Source organism: Delphinapterus leucas, chromosome 15 (genome assembly GCF_059928025.1).
Source record: "Delphinapterus leucas isolate spDelLeu-1000000601 "Yukka" chromosome 15, BTC_Dleu_Yukka2, whole genome shotgun sequence".
Taxonomy (NCBI): Eukaryota; Metazoa; Chordata; class Mammalia; order Artiodactyla; family Monodontidae; genus Delphinapterus; species Delphinapterus leucas.
Window position 1 is genome coordinate 47,276,024 of NC_143143.1, and position 16,667 is coordinate 47,292,690.

At 39.9% G+C, this 16,667-nt stretch overlaps 1 protein-coding gene across 6 annotated transcripts in view; it reads left to right on the forward strand.

Moving 5' to 3' along the window:
• Positions 1–262: 262 nt before the first annotated feature.
• The window catches only part of TASP1 (taspase 1), a 238,846-nt gene continuing 222,441 nt past the window's right edge, over positions 263–16,667 (forward strand). For 3 of the 6 annotated variants that reach the window (XR_002647452.2, XM_089896556.1, XM_089896557.1), the window contains exons 1-4: positions 264–329; positions 9,320–9,538; positions 12,670–12,737; positions 14,444–14,512. Coding sequence is in view for 5 of the 6 variants with exons in the window: in XM_089896556.1 (XP_089752682.1) it covers positions 9,394–9,538; positions 12,670–12,737; positions 14,444–14,512 (282 nt within the window). In the remaining variant the exon portion in view is untranslated. Of the gene's footprint in view, positions 330–9,319; positions 9,539–12,669; positions 12,738–14,443; positions 14,513–16,667 lie in introns of all 6 variants that reach the window. The other 3 variants (XM_089896555.1, XM_022594130.3, XM_089896558.1) reach the window with 2 other exon arrangements.

Genomic DNA, 16,667 nt, shown 5'->3' on the forward strand with positions numbered 1-16,667 from the left:
ATCTCAATAAATGATGACTAGTTTAACTTCACTCCGCAACACATCGCTAGTCTGCCGACCACCCAGATAAGATCACAGCCGAGGAGAGAGAGGCAACGGCGCCTGCGCAGCTTACGACGAGGCTCTAGGTGGTGTCCTCCCTGCACCTCCCCGACCAGGTGAACCACTCCGGGGCAGAGGGAGGAGACCAAGCAGAGTGTGGGCGCCTGCTTCCGGCCACGTGGTTATGCTCACGGCCAATGAAAAACCTTGACGTCACCTTCGCTTCCTCACCCTGGCAACGGGTGGGTGACTACTTCCGGTGCTGTGAGGGCTCGGGGCTGACGCGGGTGAGTGTCTCTCTTTCTCACGCTGTCCGCGCCCTTGCCGCCGACGTGCGCTGCCTCTCTCCGGGCGCCGCGCTCTCGCTGGGACGTTCTCTCCGGGGCCGGGTGCGGGCGGCGCGCAGGATGCCCCTTGCTGGGGGCGGTGCTGGAGGAAGGGACTTGGGACGTCCCTCGTCCCCGAGTCTCGGTCGCGCGTGGGGCCCGCGTCGGGCCCCTCCCAGCGGCTGCAGCTTGGCGGCTTCATTCCCTCTCCGGGGAAGGGACTGTCTGTGTGTGGGGAGGGAGTCCTTGCAGTCCTTCACCCACCTTGCAGTCTCGGGCTGCGGTTTCTCCGAGTTCGAGGCTCGTAGAGACCCGAGGGTGTGCGCCCTGGTCCTCCGTGGCAGGTGGGGGAAAGAAGCCCTATAGTGTAATAGAGGCCTGGTTAGAGTCCCGCGGAACGTTAGCATTTACTGCTCAGGTGGAGAAGGAAGAGGAAAGGACCAAGAAGATGGAAAAGGAGCAACTGGAGAGGGTGGAAAACAGGAACTGGAGGTGCCCTGAAAATAGAGGGCATCGTGTTTCCGGAAGGAGGGAGTTCAACTTGATTCGCCTCTGTAGGGGAGGGGAATGAAAGGTATTTTGGGGACCATGTGACTGAGATCATTGTATACTAAGCTAAGGAATTTTCATACACTTGGGAGTTTAATAATTTGCTTTTTTGTTTAAATAAAGCTTTCCCCCCACTTATACAAAGCAGTACATGCTTACTAAAGAATATCTGGAAAATGTAGAAATATTTAAAAAGAGATCATCTGTGGTTCCACCAGCCCCAGCCCAACATTTTGATCTCTTTCTTTCTACTTTTTTTTTTTCTTTTGGCTGCGCTGTGTGCCTTGTTGGATCTTAGTTCCCCGACTAGGGATTGAACCTGGGCCCTTGGCAGTGAGAGCACTGGGAGTCCTAACCACTGCACTGCCAGGGAATTCCCTACATTTAAAAAATAGCATATTCTTTTTTTTTTTTTTTTTGCGGTTCGCGGTCCTCTCACTGTTGTGGCCTCTCCCGTTGCGGAGCACAAGCTCCGGACGCGCAGGCTCAGCGGCCATGGCTCACGGGCCCAGCCGCTCCGCGGCATGTGGGATCCTCCCGGACCAGGGCACGAACTTGCGTCCGCTGCATCGGCAGGCGGACTTTCAACCACTGCGCCACCAGGGAAGCCCCAAGATAGCATATTCTTAACCTACTTAGGATCATAATGTATGTGTATAAAATGTGATTTTAACCAAAAAGCATGTTTTATACATTGTGTCTATTACATGGATTTTTTTGAGATATAATTCATAAAATTCCACCCTTCTAAATTTAAATTTCAGTGGTTTTTAGTATATTCACAACGTTGTGCACCCATCATCACTATCTAATTCCATAACTTTTTCATCACCTCCAAAAGAAACTCTGTACCGTTATAGTTACTCACCATTGATCTCCCCTCCCCTTGTTCCCCCACCCCTGGCAACCACTAATCTACTTTGTGTCTATGGATTTTCCTATTCTGGATACTTCATGTAAGTGGAATCGTATAATATGTGGCTTTTTGTTGTCTGCCTTCTTTCACTTAGCATAATGTTTTCAAGGTACATCCATGTGGTATTATGTATTAGTACGTCACTCCTTTTTATGGCTGAATAATATTCCATTATATAACTATGCCACGTTTTGTTCATCCATCATCAGTTGATAGACATTTGGATTGTTTCCACTTTTTGACTATTATGAATAATTCTGCTATAAACATCCATGTACAAGTTTTTGTGTGGACGTATGTTTTCAGTTTTCTTAGATGTATACCTAGGAGTGGAATTGCTGGGTCATGTGGTAACTGTTTAACTTTTTGAGGTACTGCCAGGTGTTTTCCAAGGTGGCCTGCACAAGCAGGATATGAGGGTTCTGATTTCTCCATATCCTTGCTAACACTTATTGTCTGTCTTTTTGATTATAGCCATTCCATTGGTTGTGGAATGGTATCTTGCGGTTTTGATTTGCATTTCCCTGATGTCTGATAATGTTGAGTTTCTTTTCTCTGTGCCTATCGGCCCTTTGTATATCTTTGGAGGAATGTCCGTTCAATTCCTTTGCCCATTTTTAAGTTGAATTAAAAAATTTTTAAAGAAATTTTAAAGTTGTATGAGTTCTTTATATAGTCTGGACACAAGTCCCTTATCAGATTGCGTGTCTTTTCACTTTCTTGAAGGGTGTCCTTTGAAGTACAAAAGTTTAAAATTTTGGTGAAGTCCAGTTTATCTGGTTTTTTTTTTTGGTTGTTTGTGCTTTTGGTGTCATATGTAAAACCACTGCCAAATCCAAGATTATGATTTACTCCTGTTTTCTTTTCCCTAAGAGTTTTATATAGTTTTAGCTCTTACATTTAGGGCTTGATTTATGTAGAGTTAATTTTTGTATATGGTGTGCAGTAGGAGTCCAACTTTATTCTTTTGCATGTGGCTCTCCAGTTTTCCCAGCACCATTTGTTGAAAAGTCCTTTTTCCATTGAATGGCCTTGGCACCCTTTTCAAAAACCAGTTGATCGTAAACACATAGATTATCATTTTCTTAACTATTTCTCTATGTTGGGTATTTAAGTCGCTCCCAGATTTTTGTTTTTCTAAATTATCCTATGTTAAACACAGCATAAAAGGCATAAAACCTTTTCTGTATTTAAAATTATTTTGGTAGAAAATGTTCTCAAGTGGAATTACTGGGTCAAAGATGAAATAAGTATGTTTTGGAGCTCATTTAATGAGGCATTAAACCTTCAATCTCATGATGTTAAGAGCAACAAAATGCTTCTTTATTCATCAGTTGCTATAGCTTAAGGGCTGGATTTCTCGAAAAGCCTTTCTCTTAAGATGAATGGATTCCATGACTTCCTTCCTCCTTCAATTGCTTCTAAAAGACAAAGTAAATCTACAGTGAAAAACTTCAACAGCAGAGGCAAACGGGACATGTGGTAGTGTTCTAAATGGCTTAATGGAAAAAAAAAAATAGTGTCATCACATGCAGTAGGAAAATGAAACAATCTTGAGAAATAGAGTCAAGATTTAGACCTTAAATCAGTGCCATAAAAGTCCCTGAAGCAAAAAAAGTGTTTTATTCTGAGTTTATCTTCTGCCCTTGATAATCAAGTTAATTTACATTCATGTTGGTCCCAGAGATAGAGAACTTAAATCTTCTCTTTTTAGTAAATAGTACCCACTTAAAAAAAATTCAAATATGAGATGTTATTAGGAGAAAATCAATTTTCCCTTTCATCCTTGCCCCTCCCTCTTCTCCAGTCTCCCAGTACTCTTTAGAGGAATCCATGGTACTATTATTTGTGTCTATATATAGACTAGTTCATATATAAAGTATCTCTGGGGAGCGGGTATATACAAAATTATATATTTTAAGGCTCTTGGTACTTTCTGACACATTCCTTTTCAAAACGGGTACATCAGTTTATGATGGCAATACAGTGCTAATTAGATTTCTTTCTTCTTCTTTTTTCTTGTATTTCTTTGAATATTCTTTCTTTAATATTGGATATCCAGTTTATAGTTCCTTTTTTATGTATTGCCTGCTCATGTCTTTTGGCATGCTGTTTGTCTTGATTAGCATTGTCCTTTATGAGATTTATTTTGGCAGCCTTTTGTAGATGGTTGTTTTATGACAGCCTGGATTTGGGGAGAAAAGTTAATATGCTTTTTGTAATGCTTATGCTAAGAGGTATGTGAGCTGAACAAGGGTCAAGGCAGTAGGGAGAAGGAAGTTAAACGCTTGAGAAGAAATCTATAGGATTTGGAAACTGGGTGCAGTCCAAGATGACTACAAGGTGAGTTAGAAAAGGATGGTATATATTTGATGTCAATCTTTGGTCATGATTTATTTTTTTACTCCTTAGTCTTAACTGTAGAGATCAAATACTAATTTTATTTATTTTTTAATTAGGATTATCTGGGGTTTGTGTGGCCCTAGAAGTTCAAGATCCAGAAAAACAAAACCAAAAAAGACCTCTTGGGCCAGTATTTTTTAAAAAATTAATTAATTTATGGCTGTGTTGGGTCTTCGTTGCTGCACGCGGGCTTTCTCTAGTTGTGGTGAGCGGGGGCTACTCTTCGTTGCGGGCTTCTCATTGTCGTGGCTTCTCTTGTTGCGGAGCACGGGCTCTAGGCGCACAGGCTTCAGTAGTTGTGGCACGTGGGCTTAGTTGCTCCGTAGCATGTGGGATCTTCCCAGGCCAGGGCTCAAACCTGTGTCCCTTGCATTGGCAGGCAGATTCTTAACCTCTGCACCACCAGGGAAGCCCTGGCCAGTATTGTTGATTGGCCATGTTTTTGTCTACTCCTTCTGTAGGTGGGATGAGTGTTGAGAACCTTCAGAATATGGCATTTCTCCTCTTAGTGAAGGTTTGAAGTGGGATCCCATAGGCTTGCCCTATTTTGGGACTTGGACTTGGCTAGTTACCTGTGTTCTCATAAATAAATGTATAAAAAAGCTTTTTTTTTTGTAAGTAATGAATTCAGATTGTTCAAAATCAAAAGGTACACAATGGTGAACAGTGAAATTTCCATCCCTCCTTTGTCCACCAGTCACCCAAATCTTCTGGTAACCACTATTATGCTATTTTTTGATATATTCTTCCAGATTGTGCTTTGCATATATATATTTAACTGTATTTTTTTCTCCCCTCCCTCAAAATATGGTACTGCATATACTTCTGTACCATGTGTTTTTTACTTGCTAAAATGTCTTCAAGACTGGTCATTTCATATTTGTATATCAAGAACGTTCTCATTTTTTCCAAGAGCTGCATTTATTTTTAAGCACGTCCATCAAGACATATTGTTGGTCCATATCTTTCCCATTACAGACAGTCTTTCAGTGTGTATTTATAATTTTGGTTTATTTTGCCCAGTTGTCCATGTTGAGTTGCTGCTACTAGCAATGTATGAGAACCCCTGGTTCCCTATATCCTCAAAACATGGTGTTATCTTACTTTTTTTTTGTTTGTTTGCTAGTCCAATGATATGTGAGTGTAGTTTTATTTTGCATTTTTCTTCTGAGTGAGGTTTAGCATCTTTTTTTTTAATATAAACTTATTTATTTATTTATTTTTGGCTGCGTTGGGTGTTCGTTGCTGCGCGCGGGCTTTCTCTAGCTGCGGCAAGTGGGGGCTACTCTTCGTTGTGGAGCGCGGGCTTCTCATTGCGGTGGCTTCTCTTGTTGCAGAGCACGGGCTCTAGGCACGCGGGCTTCAGTAGTTGTAGCACACGGGCTCAGTAGTTGTGGCTCGCGGGCTCTACAGTGCAGGCTCAGTAGCTGTGGCACACGGGCTTAGTTGCTCCGCGGCATGTGGGATCTTCCTGGACCAGGGCTCGAACCCATGTCCCCTGCATTGGCAGGCGGATTCTCAACCACTGTGCCACCAGGGAAGCCTGGTTTAGCATCTTTTGATCTGTTAGACTGTTATATAATTTTTCTGTAAACTGGGATTTGCCCACTTCCCCCCCACCCCCCTTTTGTCTTTTTCTTTTTTGAGACATTTGTTGGAATTTTGTTAGGAAGGTCAGACTTTTAATGGGTTCTGAGTTAAACAAAAACTGATGTTGGAGTAGAAATTGCTTCATTTCTAATTGAATTAAAAATATTCCAGTAACCATTGGGAACTGGAGGCCAGAGTTGTACATTGGATAGCCTGTCTACTTGAGTTCCTTTCCCAGTCCAGCAGAACTTTGGGGCCAGCATGTTTGGAGGAGTTTATTGAGATGACATGGTTTGCTAAATAAAAAAATTTCAGATAGTCTCTGAGGGATGGTAGATTGCTTAAGAAATTGCATATTGATTCATCTTCCACATTTTATTTTTTTCAGACAAGCTTGAGAAGTAGTGTTTTTAAATCTCTCACATATATTAAGAGTGCGTATTACATCAAACCTTATTCATTATAAAATGTGGATGTTCTAACGTTATTCATGAAAAAAATGCATCTGATGACCGTGAGTCAGAGTAAGTTTTATAGCTCATACTGCTTGGATATGGTTTCATTTGAACTGAAGCTTTGAATTTTCCAAAGCCTGAGTTTTCACACAACTATGTTTGTGGGACAAGTGGGCCCAAGATCATTTCATGGCTAGGCCAGACCTCATGGCAGGTATAGACTGGCAGATGAACTGCTAATCATTTAAATTGACTTCGTCAACCGACACAGGAATAAATAGTAACCTATCTCAGAGAAATAACCAAAGTCAAATAAAGGTAATTGACGCAGATCCTTGTGAAGTTGTTGGAAGAAAATCCATCCTCAGGGAGAGAGTTACCACCTAAAACAAAAACAAAAACAGGCATTTTAATCCACTGTTATGTAATTAAGCTCAGCACTCTTTTGTAATCAAAATTTATGAATATATGTAAACATTTTAATACAACAGCATATATATATGATTTAAAATTATTTGTCCTTTAAATGAAATGACATATAATAAAAATTAAATGAACTCTTTTTAACCAGGAATTAAAGGAAGTTAAAATACCATATTGCAGTGCTTCACAGACCATTTCTGGTGTGAAGGACCAAGTTTAAAATTTTTTTCAATCCTTTGTTGACCATTTCTTTTGTAAAATGAAAAAAAACAAAACAAAAAACCCACAAAACCTCAAAACAAAACAGAGATATGGAACTGTGAATGAAAGATAAAAGTAAAAGCTTATATTTTTATTAGATGTAGCAGATAAAATTGTTTCAAAAATATAGTTATAAACAAAACATGAGGAAATAGAAAAGAATTACAAAAACTGTACACATTGTTTATTGAAAATGTGCACGTAGATGTAGAGAACGGACATGTGGACACAGGTAGGGAAGGGGAGGGTGGGATGAACTGAGAGATTGGGTTTGACATAAATACAATACCATATGTAAAATAGATAGCTAGTGGGAACCTGCTGTATAGCACAGGGAGCTCAGCTCGGTGCTCTGTGACAACCTAGATTCGTGGGATGGGGGCTGGGGTGGGAGGGAGGTCCAAGAGGGAGGGGATATAGGTATACATATAGCTGAGTCACTTAACTGTACAGCAGAAACTAACACAACATTGTGAAGCAATTTTACTCCAATAAAAAAAAAATAAGGCAATTAGTATATGAATAAAATAATAATCTCTTGCAGACTGGTAAGCACTGGTCTGCAGACCACACTTTGAGTAACACTGTTCTTTTGGACTAGTTGGCTAAGTCACTCTTTACATTACTATTTATGTTTTCTATTAGAAAAGACTTGTGCTCCTCCTTCCCCATTTCTCAATTTAGAATAAGGTATACATTTTTACCTAACAGTGTGAATCTAGGTGTTTAAGTAGTTTCAACCACATGACTCTGGTATTTTCTTCAAATCTCTGTCGAGTTTTTTTTTTTTTTTTTTTTTGTGGTTCGCGGGCCTCTCACCGCTGTGGCCTCTCCCGCTGCAGAGCACAGGCTCCGGACGCGCGGGCTCAGCGGCCATGGCTCACAGGCCCAGCTGCTCTGCGGCACGTGGGACCCTCCCGGACCGGGGCACGAACCTGTGTCCCCTGCATCGGCAGGCGGACTCTCAACCACTGCGCCACCAGGGAAGCCCTCTGTCGAGTTTTAAATGATCCACTTTTCCCCAGTCTGAAGTGTGTTCTGCCATCGTTATTGTTATTAAGCCAAGATTGCTAGAAGCTTGTGAATTTGTGAGAAAAATTGGAAACTTTGTGGTTTAAGTTGCTTGTAATTTGTTTTATTAAGTTTTGTATTTTATCATTTATCTTTTGAGAACCTCAGAAATAACGCTTTCATGAAAATTAACAAGTGTATGCGCAAGTGTTATTTTAATTTCTTGGTTTAGTCATATAATTTTGTTAGGATTTGTCTTTTTTTTAATGAATGTATTTAATTAATTTATTTGTTTTTGGCTGTGTTGGATCTTTGTTGCTGTGCGTGGGCTTTCTCTAGTTGCCATGAGCGGGGGCTACTCTTGGTTGATGTATGCAGGCTTCTCATTGTGTTGGCTTCTCTCATTGCGGTGGCTTCTCTCATTGCGGAGCATGGGCTCTAGGCTCACAGGCTTCAGTAGTTGTGGCACACGGGCTTCAGCAGTTGTGGCTCGTGGGCTCTAAAGCGCATGCTCAGTAGTTGTGGTGCACGGGCTTACTTGCTCCGCGGCATATGGGATCTTCCCAGACCAGGGATTGAACCCGTGTCCCCTTCAATGGCAGGCAGATTTTTAACCAGTGTGCCACCAGAGAAGTCCCAGCATTTGTCTTTTGATTGAGCTGTGAAGTATTACACTGTTTTTCTTAAGTGGTTCTTCACAGGCAGATGTAAATCTGTATGTTGCTTCATTTCTTTAAGCAAGCAGCAATCTATAGCTCTTAAATGTTTTCACCACACACCAAAAATTGTAATTATGTGAGGTAATGGATGTGTTAACTAACCTTGTTGTGGCAATCATTTTGCAGTATATACATGTATCAGATCATCATGTTGTACCCCTTAAACTTATACACTGGTGTATGTCAATTATATCTCAATAAACCTGGAGAAAAAAATAAGCAGCAATCTAGGCTTTATATCAAGGCTCAGTGATGTTGCCAGCACTGCCTGTGGTTCTAGAATGTCCCAGAGGTTATTAGCATTTGGTTTGGAGGGAGTAGAAAGTGATATTTAAGTTATGTTGTGGTTTTCTTCAATGTAGATAAAATGAAAGATAAAATGTCTTTGGACTCAATATGAAGTCTTTTTACAACAGTTCTTTTGTTTATGTGACTTCAAGCAACTGCTGTCAGTGGACAGACAGATTTAAATTCTAACCTTTGTATATTCTTTGTATTACCCAGTTAAATAACTTTAAAATTAGGTTTTTAATTTTTTTTTGAAAGTTATCTGTGCACAAATTTGTATGTTACGTGTGTGTTAGTGGAAAGAAATGCAAACCCTCTTTGCCTGTTTTCCTTTAGAGTAATTCCTCTCCTGCAGTTACTTTTGGATGGAAGTATGCTCTTTTCCCAGTAGAAGATGGTGATCTTGGAGAATGACCATGGAGAAGGGGATGAGTTCTGGAGAAGGACTACCTTCCAGATCATCTCAGGTTTCGGCTGTTAAAATAACAGCTAAAGAGTTGGAAACAAAGCAGCCCCATAAAGAGAAGCGAGGGGGCTTTGTGTTGGTGCATGCAGGTAAGCTCTAAGTGGGTGAGTTGGAAGATGAAAATAATGTTTTTTTCCCTTGCCTTGAAGTACACCAGGAATTGAATTTCATATCTGGAGGAGGCAAACTGCCAGAGGAGCTGGAACCAAAGAGACTGACTTCCATAGAGTGAGGGCCTCCCCCTAGCTCCCCACTTAGAAGATCTTATAATGACGGCTCTTCCTTTGTCTCCTTCACTCACCTACTCTATTATTTACTTTTACCCCATATTTAGGTGTTGTTAAAACCAGACACAGTAATTGTTTAAACTCTGGTTTGTGTTTTTAAAAATAATGCTGCTGAAAAAATTTTATTGACCCCATTTTTGACTTTGTCCATCTTAGAGTATAATTTACACAGTCTTAGAGCTAGTTTGCCTTTTTAATATTATAAAAGAGGAACCTTAAAACCAGAGAGATTAAGTGGCTTCAGCCACATGGCTAGTTCGTACAAGAGCCAGGCTGAGACACCCTGAAGTGTGCCCTTAAGTCCCAGTCTAGTGCTCTTGGCACCTCATCAGCCTGTAATCTCTACTTCAGAGTACCTTGAAGACAGACACAGTGAGTTCAACCCCTGAGTCCCCATCATCGAAGCCTCTAGGGTTTCTAAGCAGTGCAGCCCTACGTAGGTCTTTTTTTTTCCCCCCCTTTTTCTTTAGCCATTTTTATTTGTCTGCATTTAGCGTCTAAAGTTCATGACCTCTGTGAAGGAAGAAGGAATGGCTGGGTCTCCTTTTAACTTTCCTCAGACAGTCATGCAGGATGGCAGCAAGATTAGCTTTGATACGGGGTGAGGGGTGGAATTGTTTCTTCTTGTCAAACTGGTGTTCTTCCTGGTCATTAACTTTTGGCTGTATCTAAACTGCACAGACAACTCCGGAACCTTATAGAACCGAATCCAGAAGAATCTAGAAACAAAACAAAAACCAGGTTCAGTTTCCTTTTCTTTCAAATGATTTTTCAAAGAAGTGAGGTAAATTTATAGAAACAACTCAGATTCCTAGTCCAGTGTTCTTTCTACTACACCATGGTGGTGGTGCATCTTTCATAGTACCCAGTGAGTTATTTCATTCAGAATGAGTATTTGAAAAATGTCCAAGAAAGGACTGAGATGTGTAAAAGCAACAACGTGGAGCTTTTGATTAGTTGGAAAGGTTTGCCTTCTGTGACAGTCGTTGTGGCCTCCCCACTGTCTCAGACACACCCTGATGGCTGTGGCTCTTAGACAAAGTTGGTGCCGGGGGCCAGCTGTAATAGGAGGAAATCTGGGTTATGACAGGAAATTGTATGGATGAAGGGTGACCTTCCCCTTCTAAATTATTAGAAGTTCAGATAGAGTGATTGATTATGCAGCATTATGTATCTTGTACATTTAAGGAACAAAATTTCAATTCCAGTGTAGAGATTTTAAAAGTGTTTTTTTTTTTTTTTTAGCACTAAAGGAGACTTGCCCATGTTTTAGTCATTTGAGTACGAGATTCTTGCTTTGCCCCAGATCTGTATACTACCTATATTTTACCTAATATTAAAAAAAGATAAACACTTTTTAACCTTAACATTTTAAAGATGAAACTTATCTTTAATTAAGTGGAATGTTGGTATAACATGCGTGAAGAGAAAATAATTTAAACACAGTGCAAAAAAACCCCAGTGTGATTAAATTTTAGTTAGGTTCTGTTGCTTGTCAGCTGCTTAGATCCTAAGCTTACCTTTCCTTTGTTAAGTAGAGGAATTAGCAAGTGTTAATCAGGTATTAAAGATCTCCTGGAGTCATGCTGAGATGGTTTCCCTATTCTAAGTAGAGGATTGATATGTTAATGCTAGTAGTGCTGTTATCCACACACTAAAATTATCTATTTGGCTATAGTATCCCATGGTTTGGGAAACACTGCTCAAAGTTTGGGGCCTGCTAAGACAACAGACCTGGGATCATTTATTAGAGAACCATGAAGAGAGTCCTGTTAAATATTGGCGCAGGTTCTGTGAAGTTTCAGAGTTTGCTTGAGAAATGGGACTAGCATTTGCGTGTGTTATGGATTTGTGTTGTTTGGGCATCTTTTCTGTTCTCTTGGGTCCCTTATAGCTTCTTGGGTTCGTTTTTTCTCTGCCCTGGTGAAAGGTGGGTTAAGTTCATGTGATAGTCTGCAGTCTCACAGGAGAAGCCCTGAGGCTTAGAGATGTAGTTCTTTTTTTTTTTTTAACATCTTTACTGGAGTATAATTGCTTTACAATGGTGTGTTAGTTTCTGCTTTATAACAAAGTGAATCAGCTATACAGAGATGTAGTTCTTTAACCTTCCCTACTTTGGACCCCTTCGGGGCCCAGCAGGGGGCTGGGATGGGGGCTGAGGGGGAGGTTCAGAAAAAGTTAAAGAACTTTGATTAAGGGCTCTTGTCTTGGTTTCTTTCTTGTTTAGGTTATTCTCAAGTCCCTAACTAAGCAAGTATTACTCCTTTTAGGGAAACAGATTTCAGAGCCATTCTCTTGAGGAAGTTGCTGGGTGTTCGATTAAGAGACAGGGACCACCAGGATTTCTAATAGGCAGTTGTGAATATACTATCACTGAGATTTCAGAGACACCCTGAGCTACATTCCAGGGGTGAGCGGATGGAAAAGTTTGGGTAGGAATGGTGATATTGGTGGTGGTTGTTGACAGGTGGGATATAACACCCCTCAACTTCAAGTATTATTCAGAAACTACCTAGTTTTCTGAAGTCACTCTTAAGAATTCTGGCAGGGACTTTACAAAGGTCAACAGAGAGGAACTTAGAGGGACTCTGTCCTTGACACTGCCTGGGTTATCAACTCCAGCTAAAAAACTCCTAACTTTGGAGAAGTTTTCGAAAGGAGAGGTGACCTTGGCGAAGCTGCTCTGGGGACATAAGCTATTTCTGGTGCCTCTAGTAGGAAAATAGCTTTTGAAAGAGGAGATAAGGCATGGTATTAAAAAGGCTTATGGTGCAGAAAGAAGCTGTTAGATTTTTAAGACTCCATGCACTTAGGACAATAGTTTTATTGTCACTAGGAGAGCATCAGTTTATATGAGCTATTTATATAATATAAGCAAGGTCTCTGATATCTTAATGACAGTTGACAATTGACTGTTTTTTTTTTCACTACAGGTGCAGGTTATCATTCTGAATCCAAAGCCAAGGAATATAAACACGTATGCAAACGAGCTTGTCAGAAGGTATGAAGAGAATGTATTCTGTCTGACTGAAACAGTTTAGTTTTGACCAAAAGCAGCTTTACCTTGAAATTCAAAATTTTAAGGTTTGATTTATAAGGCAGTCTTTGGTTTGGGCCACAAAGTAATTTTGCTCGTATTTGTGGGGTCTTTTTTTGTTTTGTTTTGTGTTTTTTATTCTCCAAATCATGTTTAGATCTTTTCCTTCCTTTCCCAGATCAAAGTCTGTATTTTTGGAATTGTGGGCACATAATCATATATCTTTGAAACGGCACTGAGCTCTATAGAAGGGGTAGGGAAAACAGCTCAAAGGCAGCCAATGTGTCTTTCTATGAAGGGAAGAAAAAAAATAATAAAAAATTAAAATGGGCATTCTTCTTAGGGAGATTATCCTGTACTTTTTCCTTCTGTTTTTCCATCACGTAATTTTTATCATAGCAAATTCATTGTCATTCCTGAGTTTAACTTTGCCCTTGTACTCAGTTGTGCTTTTTTTTTTTTCATCTTTGTTTTTTGAGGTTTTGCTAAATTGTTGAATACTTAATGTGGAGGCAGGAATGGACTCAGAAGAAATATTGTTTGTTTTTATTTTGATCCTGACTGTATACTCTTGTAGGCAAACCTTCCATTACTTTTTATGCAAATAGAATGTTAATTGGACATTGCATATCAAGTAAATAGGGGTCTCCCAGCTCTTTTCATTTATATTTACATACCATTTAAAGATTATACTTTATTAGCGATCCAAGATTTTTCTTATGATGAATGAAATCTCATAAATGAATAAGAATATTTGGTTATAGGGATTTCATTTTTTAAAACAAATTTATAATAAAGGTAAATATTCTTTAAGCTATTTTATATTACTTTATCTTATTTTTCAAAGTGTGAAATCTTTTTGTTATCTGAGAAGAAATGGTTTTATAGGAATATAGTTCTGTATATAATACATTTAGAGTGTGTAACCAGCCTCCTTAATTTATACAACAAATGAACTTCTTAAAAGTTTCATGAGGAATACAGTGCTTAGTTTTTGATCTTTGTTGACTAAATCGGAGCTTCAATTATTCATTTAAAAATCAGTCTTCCTTCTCTTTCTTTCCTGTCTTAGTTTATACCTAAGAAGCAAGGTGATTTTAGTGACCTTTGCTCTCTATAGATTATATTACAAAAGAATATTATATGTTTATCTCGATGTAGAATACCTTATAGAATCAAAAATGCTTTTGTCAAATGTATGCTCCATCTAAGGGTTCTGAAATGCCTCTGTGACTGAGAGTAACTACTTTTTATAGTTAGGGGTAGAGAGAGTAGTAATGGTGGGATGAGAAATGGTTAGCTTAGTCTGTATAAAATATGAATTCAAATTTCAAAATGGAATTCATATAATTTCTATGGTTCTGTGAACTGCCCTGTGATGAATGAAGCCCTTTCACTTACTAAATTCCTTGCATTTTGTATTTAGTAGCTAAATTTATTCATTGTCTTAATTTGAATAATAATAAGTGAGCTATATTATAAATTATCCTGAATAATTGCTTATCTTAAATCTAAGTCGTTTATGTCTTGAGGTATGGAACGGAACTCTAGTGATCAATTTTTATTAACTCTGAATGTCTCCTACACTTCTTCAAGCCTTTGGAAAGTTTCTGGGTATGTTTAAGAAGTTGTGGTTTTAAAATGAATAATCTTGCCCCTTGGTTTCATAGGCAATTGAAAAGCTACAGGCTGGTGCCCTTGCAACAGATGCAGTGACTGCAGCCCTCGTGGAACTTGAGGTATTTCTTTTCTCTATTTGTTTCATTTAAAATATTTGTGAGTTTATGTTCATTATTCTTAAATGACATGAAACTGTTGTTTAGTCAACCATCAATTATATGACCAGCGTTTCTCAACAATATTAACAAGGTATGAAGAAGCCTGTGATTTTGTTAGGTTGTTCTCATTGGAGACTTCTCCGAGTAATATAAAAAAGTTGGTTAAATTCATTTTTCCCTGGTTTTGTGAGATTCATGAATACAAGTTACTGGTGATTGGATGCTTGAATTTCCTGAATATTTTCAGAAGAGAAATTCCTGAAGTTAACACCTCCTGAAAGTAATATACGTTCTGTTGTTTAGAAAACAAAAAATTCCAACTGTCTACAAGTGTCCAAAGTGGAGGGGGAAGTTTCCTCACAAACTTAGCAGTTGGATATATATCCGGAAGCTGTGCTCTGTGAGGTGTGTCTTGTCCAGTGTGATAGGTTGGTCTCCAGTTAATTGTGGACATTGAGGAATTCATTGAGGAGGTTCTCAAGTTGACTGTAATCCTTGCTCCTCCAGAGTGAGGGTCTGTTAATTGTCTTAATCTGGAACCCTGAGGATGAGTTTGTCCAGGGGATACTGAGGGCTTCAGAAGACCGACTTCTGTTGCTCAAACTTAGAGAAGGTTGATTAGTGTAAGTCAGTTTAGAGCAGTGGTCCCCAACCTTTTTGGCACCAGGGACCAGTTTCGTGGAAGACAATTTTTCCACAGACTCAGGGAGGGGAGGGGATGGTTTTGGGATGATTCAAGTGCATTACATTTATTGTGCACTTTATTTCTATTATTATTGCATTGTAATATATAATGAAATAATTATATAACTCACCATAATACAGAATCAGTGGGAGCCCTGAGCTTGTTTTCCTGCAACTAGATGGTCCCATATGGGGGTGATGGGAGACAGTGACACCCGAAGTGTGGCTTATGTCCAGTCTATTCCGTAAGATGCAGCTTAATTGCCACTCACTGATAGGGTTTTGGTATGAGTCTGCAAGCCATTGATTTATTATGGTCTCTGTGCAGTCAAGCCTCTCTGCTAATGATAATCTGTATTTGCAGCCGCTCCCCAGTGCTAGCATCACTGCCTCAGCTCCACCTCAGATCATCAGGCATTAGATTCTCATAAGGAGCGTGCAACCTAGATCCCTTGCGTGCGCAGTTCACCCTAAGGTTTGCGCTCCTATGAGAATCTAATGCCACTGCTGATCTGACAGGAGGCGGAGCTCAGGTGGTAATGCGAGCGATGGGGAGTGGCTGTAAATACAGATGAAGCTTCACTCGCTCACCCACTGCTCACCTCCTGCTGTGCGGCCCAGTTCCTAACAGGCCATGGACTAGTAGCAGTCCATGACCCTGGGGTTGGGGACCCCTGGTTTAGAGAACAGTGAACAAATAGTTATTTGCTTGAGAAGATAACTAGGGGAATCAAATAAGACATGAAGATAAAACAGGGATGAGTTTGAGGGAGGAGGTATTAGAGTAGACTGTCCCAAATTGACTGGATTAGGCTCTCATATCAGGGCACCTACCCTGACAGGCCAGGCCTTGTTTTTACCTGCGAAGATTGCCCAGGAGTTTACCAAAAGTCCTAGACATGTTTTCTGTATATTCCCCTGGTTAATTGCAGAGTTAAGCTTTTAATCGTGCTCTGTAGATTGTACTCTATCTTGTTAACACTTTGAGCTTGGTCCTAGGGTATGTAGTCAAGAAAGGTGAATATATGGTGGGCACCAGTTCCACTGTAGTTTGGTCCCTGAGGTGTGTGACTTGGGGATATGTGGTCTCCTTCCTGTTGAGACTGATACATCTTATACGAGCTCTACCAATCAGTAGCGATGAGTCCCTGGGCACCTCACAGACTCTCCCTGACTCAGTTTACCCATTTATAATACGGGGATGATAATTTCTACTTTACAGAGTCATGAAGATTGAGTTAACATACGATAATCACTTAGAACAGTATGAGGCACATAGTAAACACCTTGTAACTGTTAGTAGCTATTATTGTTGTGAGGTGTTTTGGAAATTATATCTATGAGGCGAATATTTATGTTAACTCTTTACATTGTCAAAGGAAAGTTAATTATATGTTGTGGGTAAAAGGGCAAAAGTGACACAAGGAAGAAG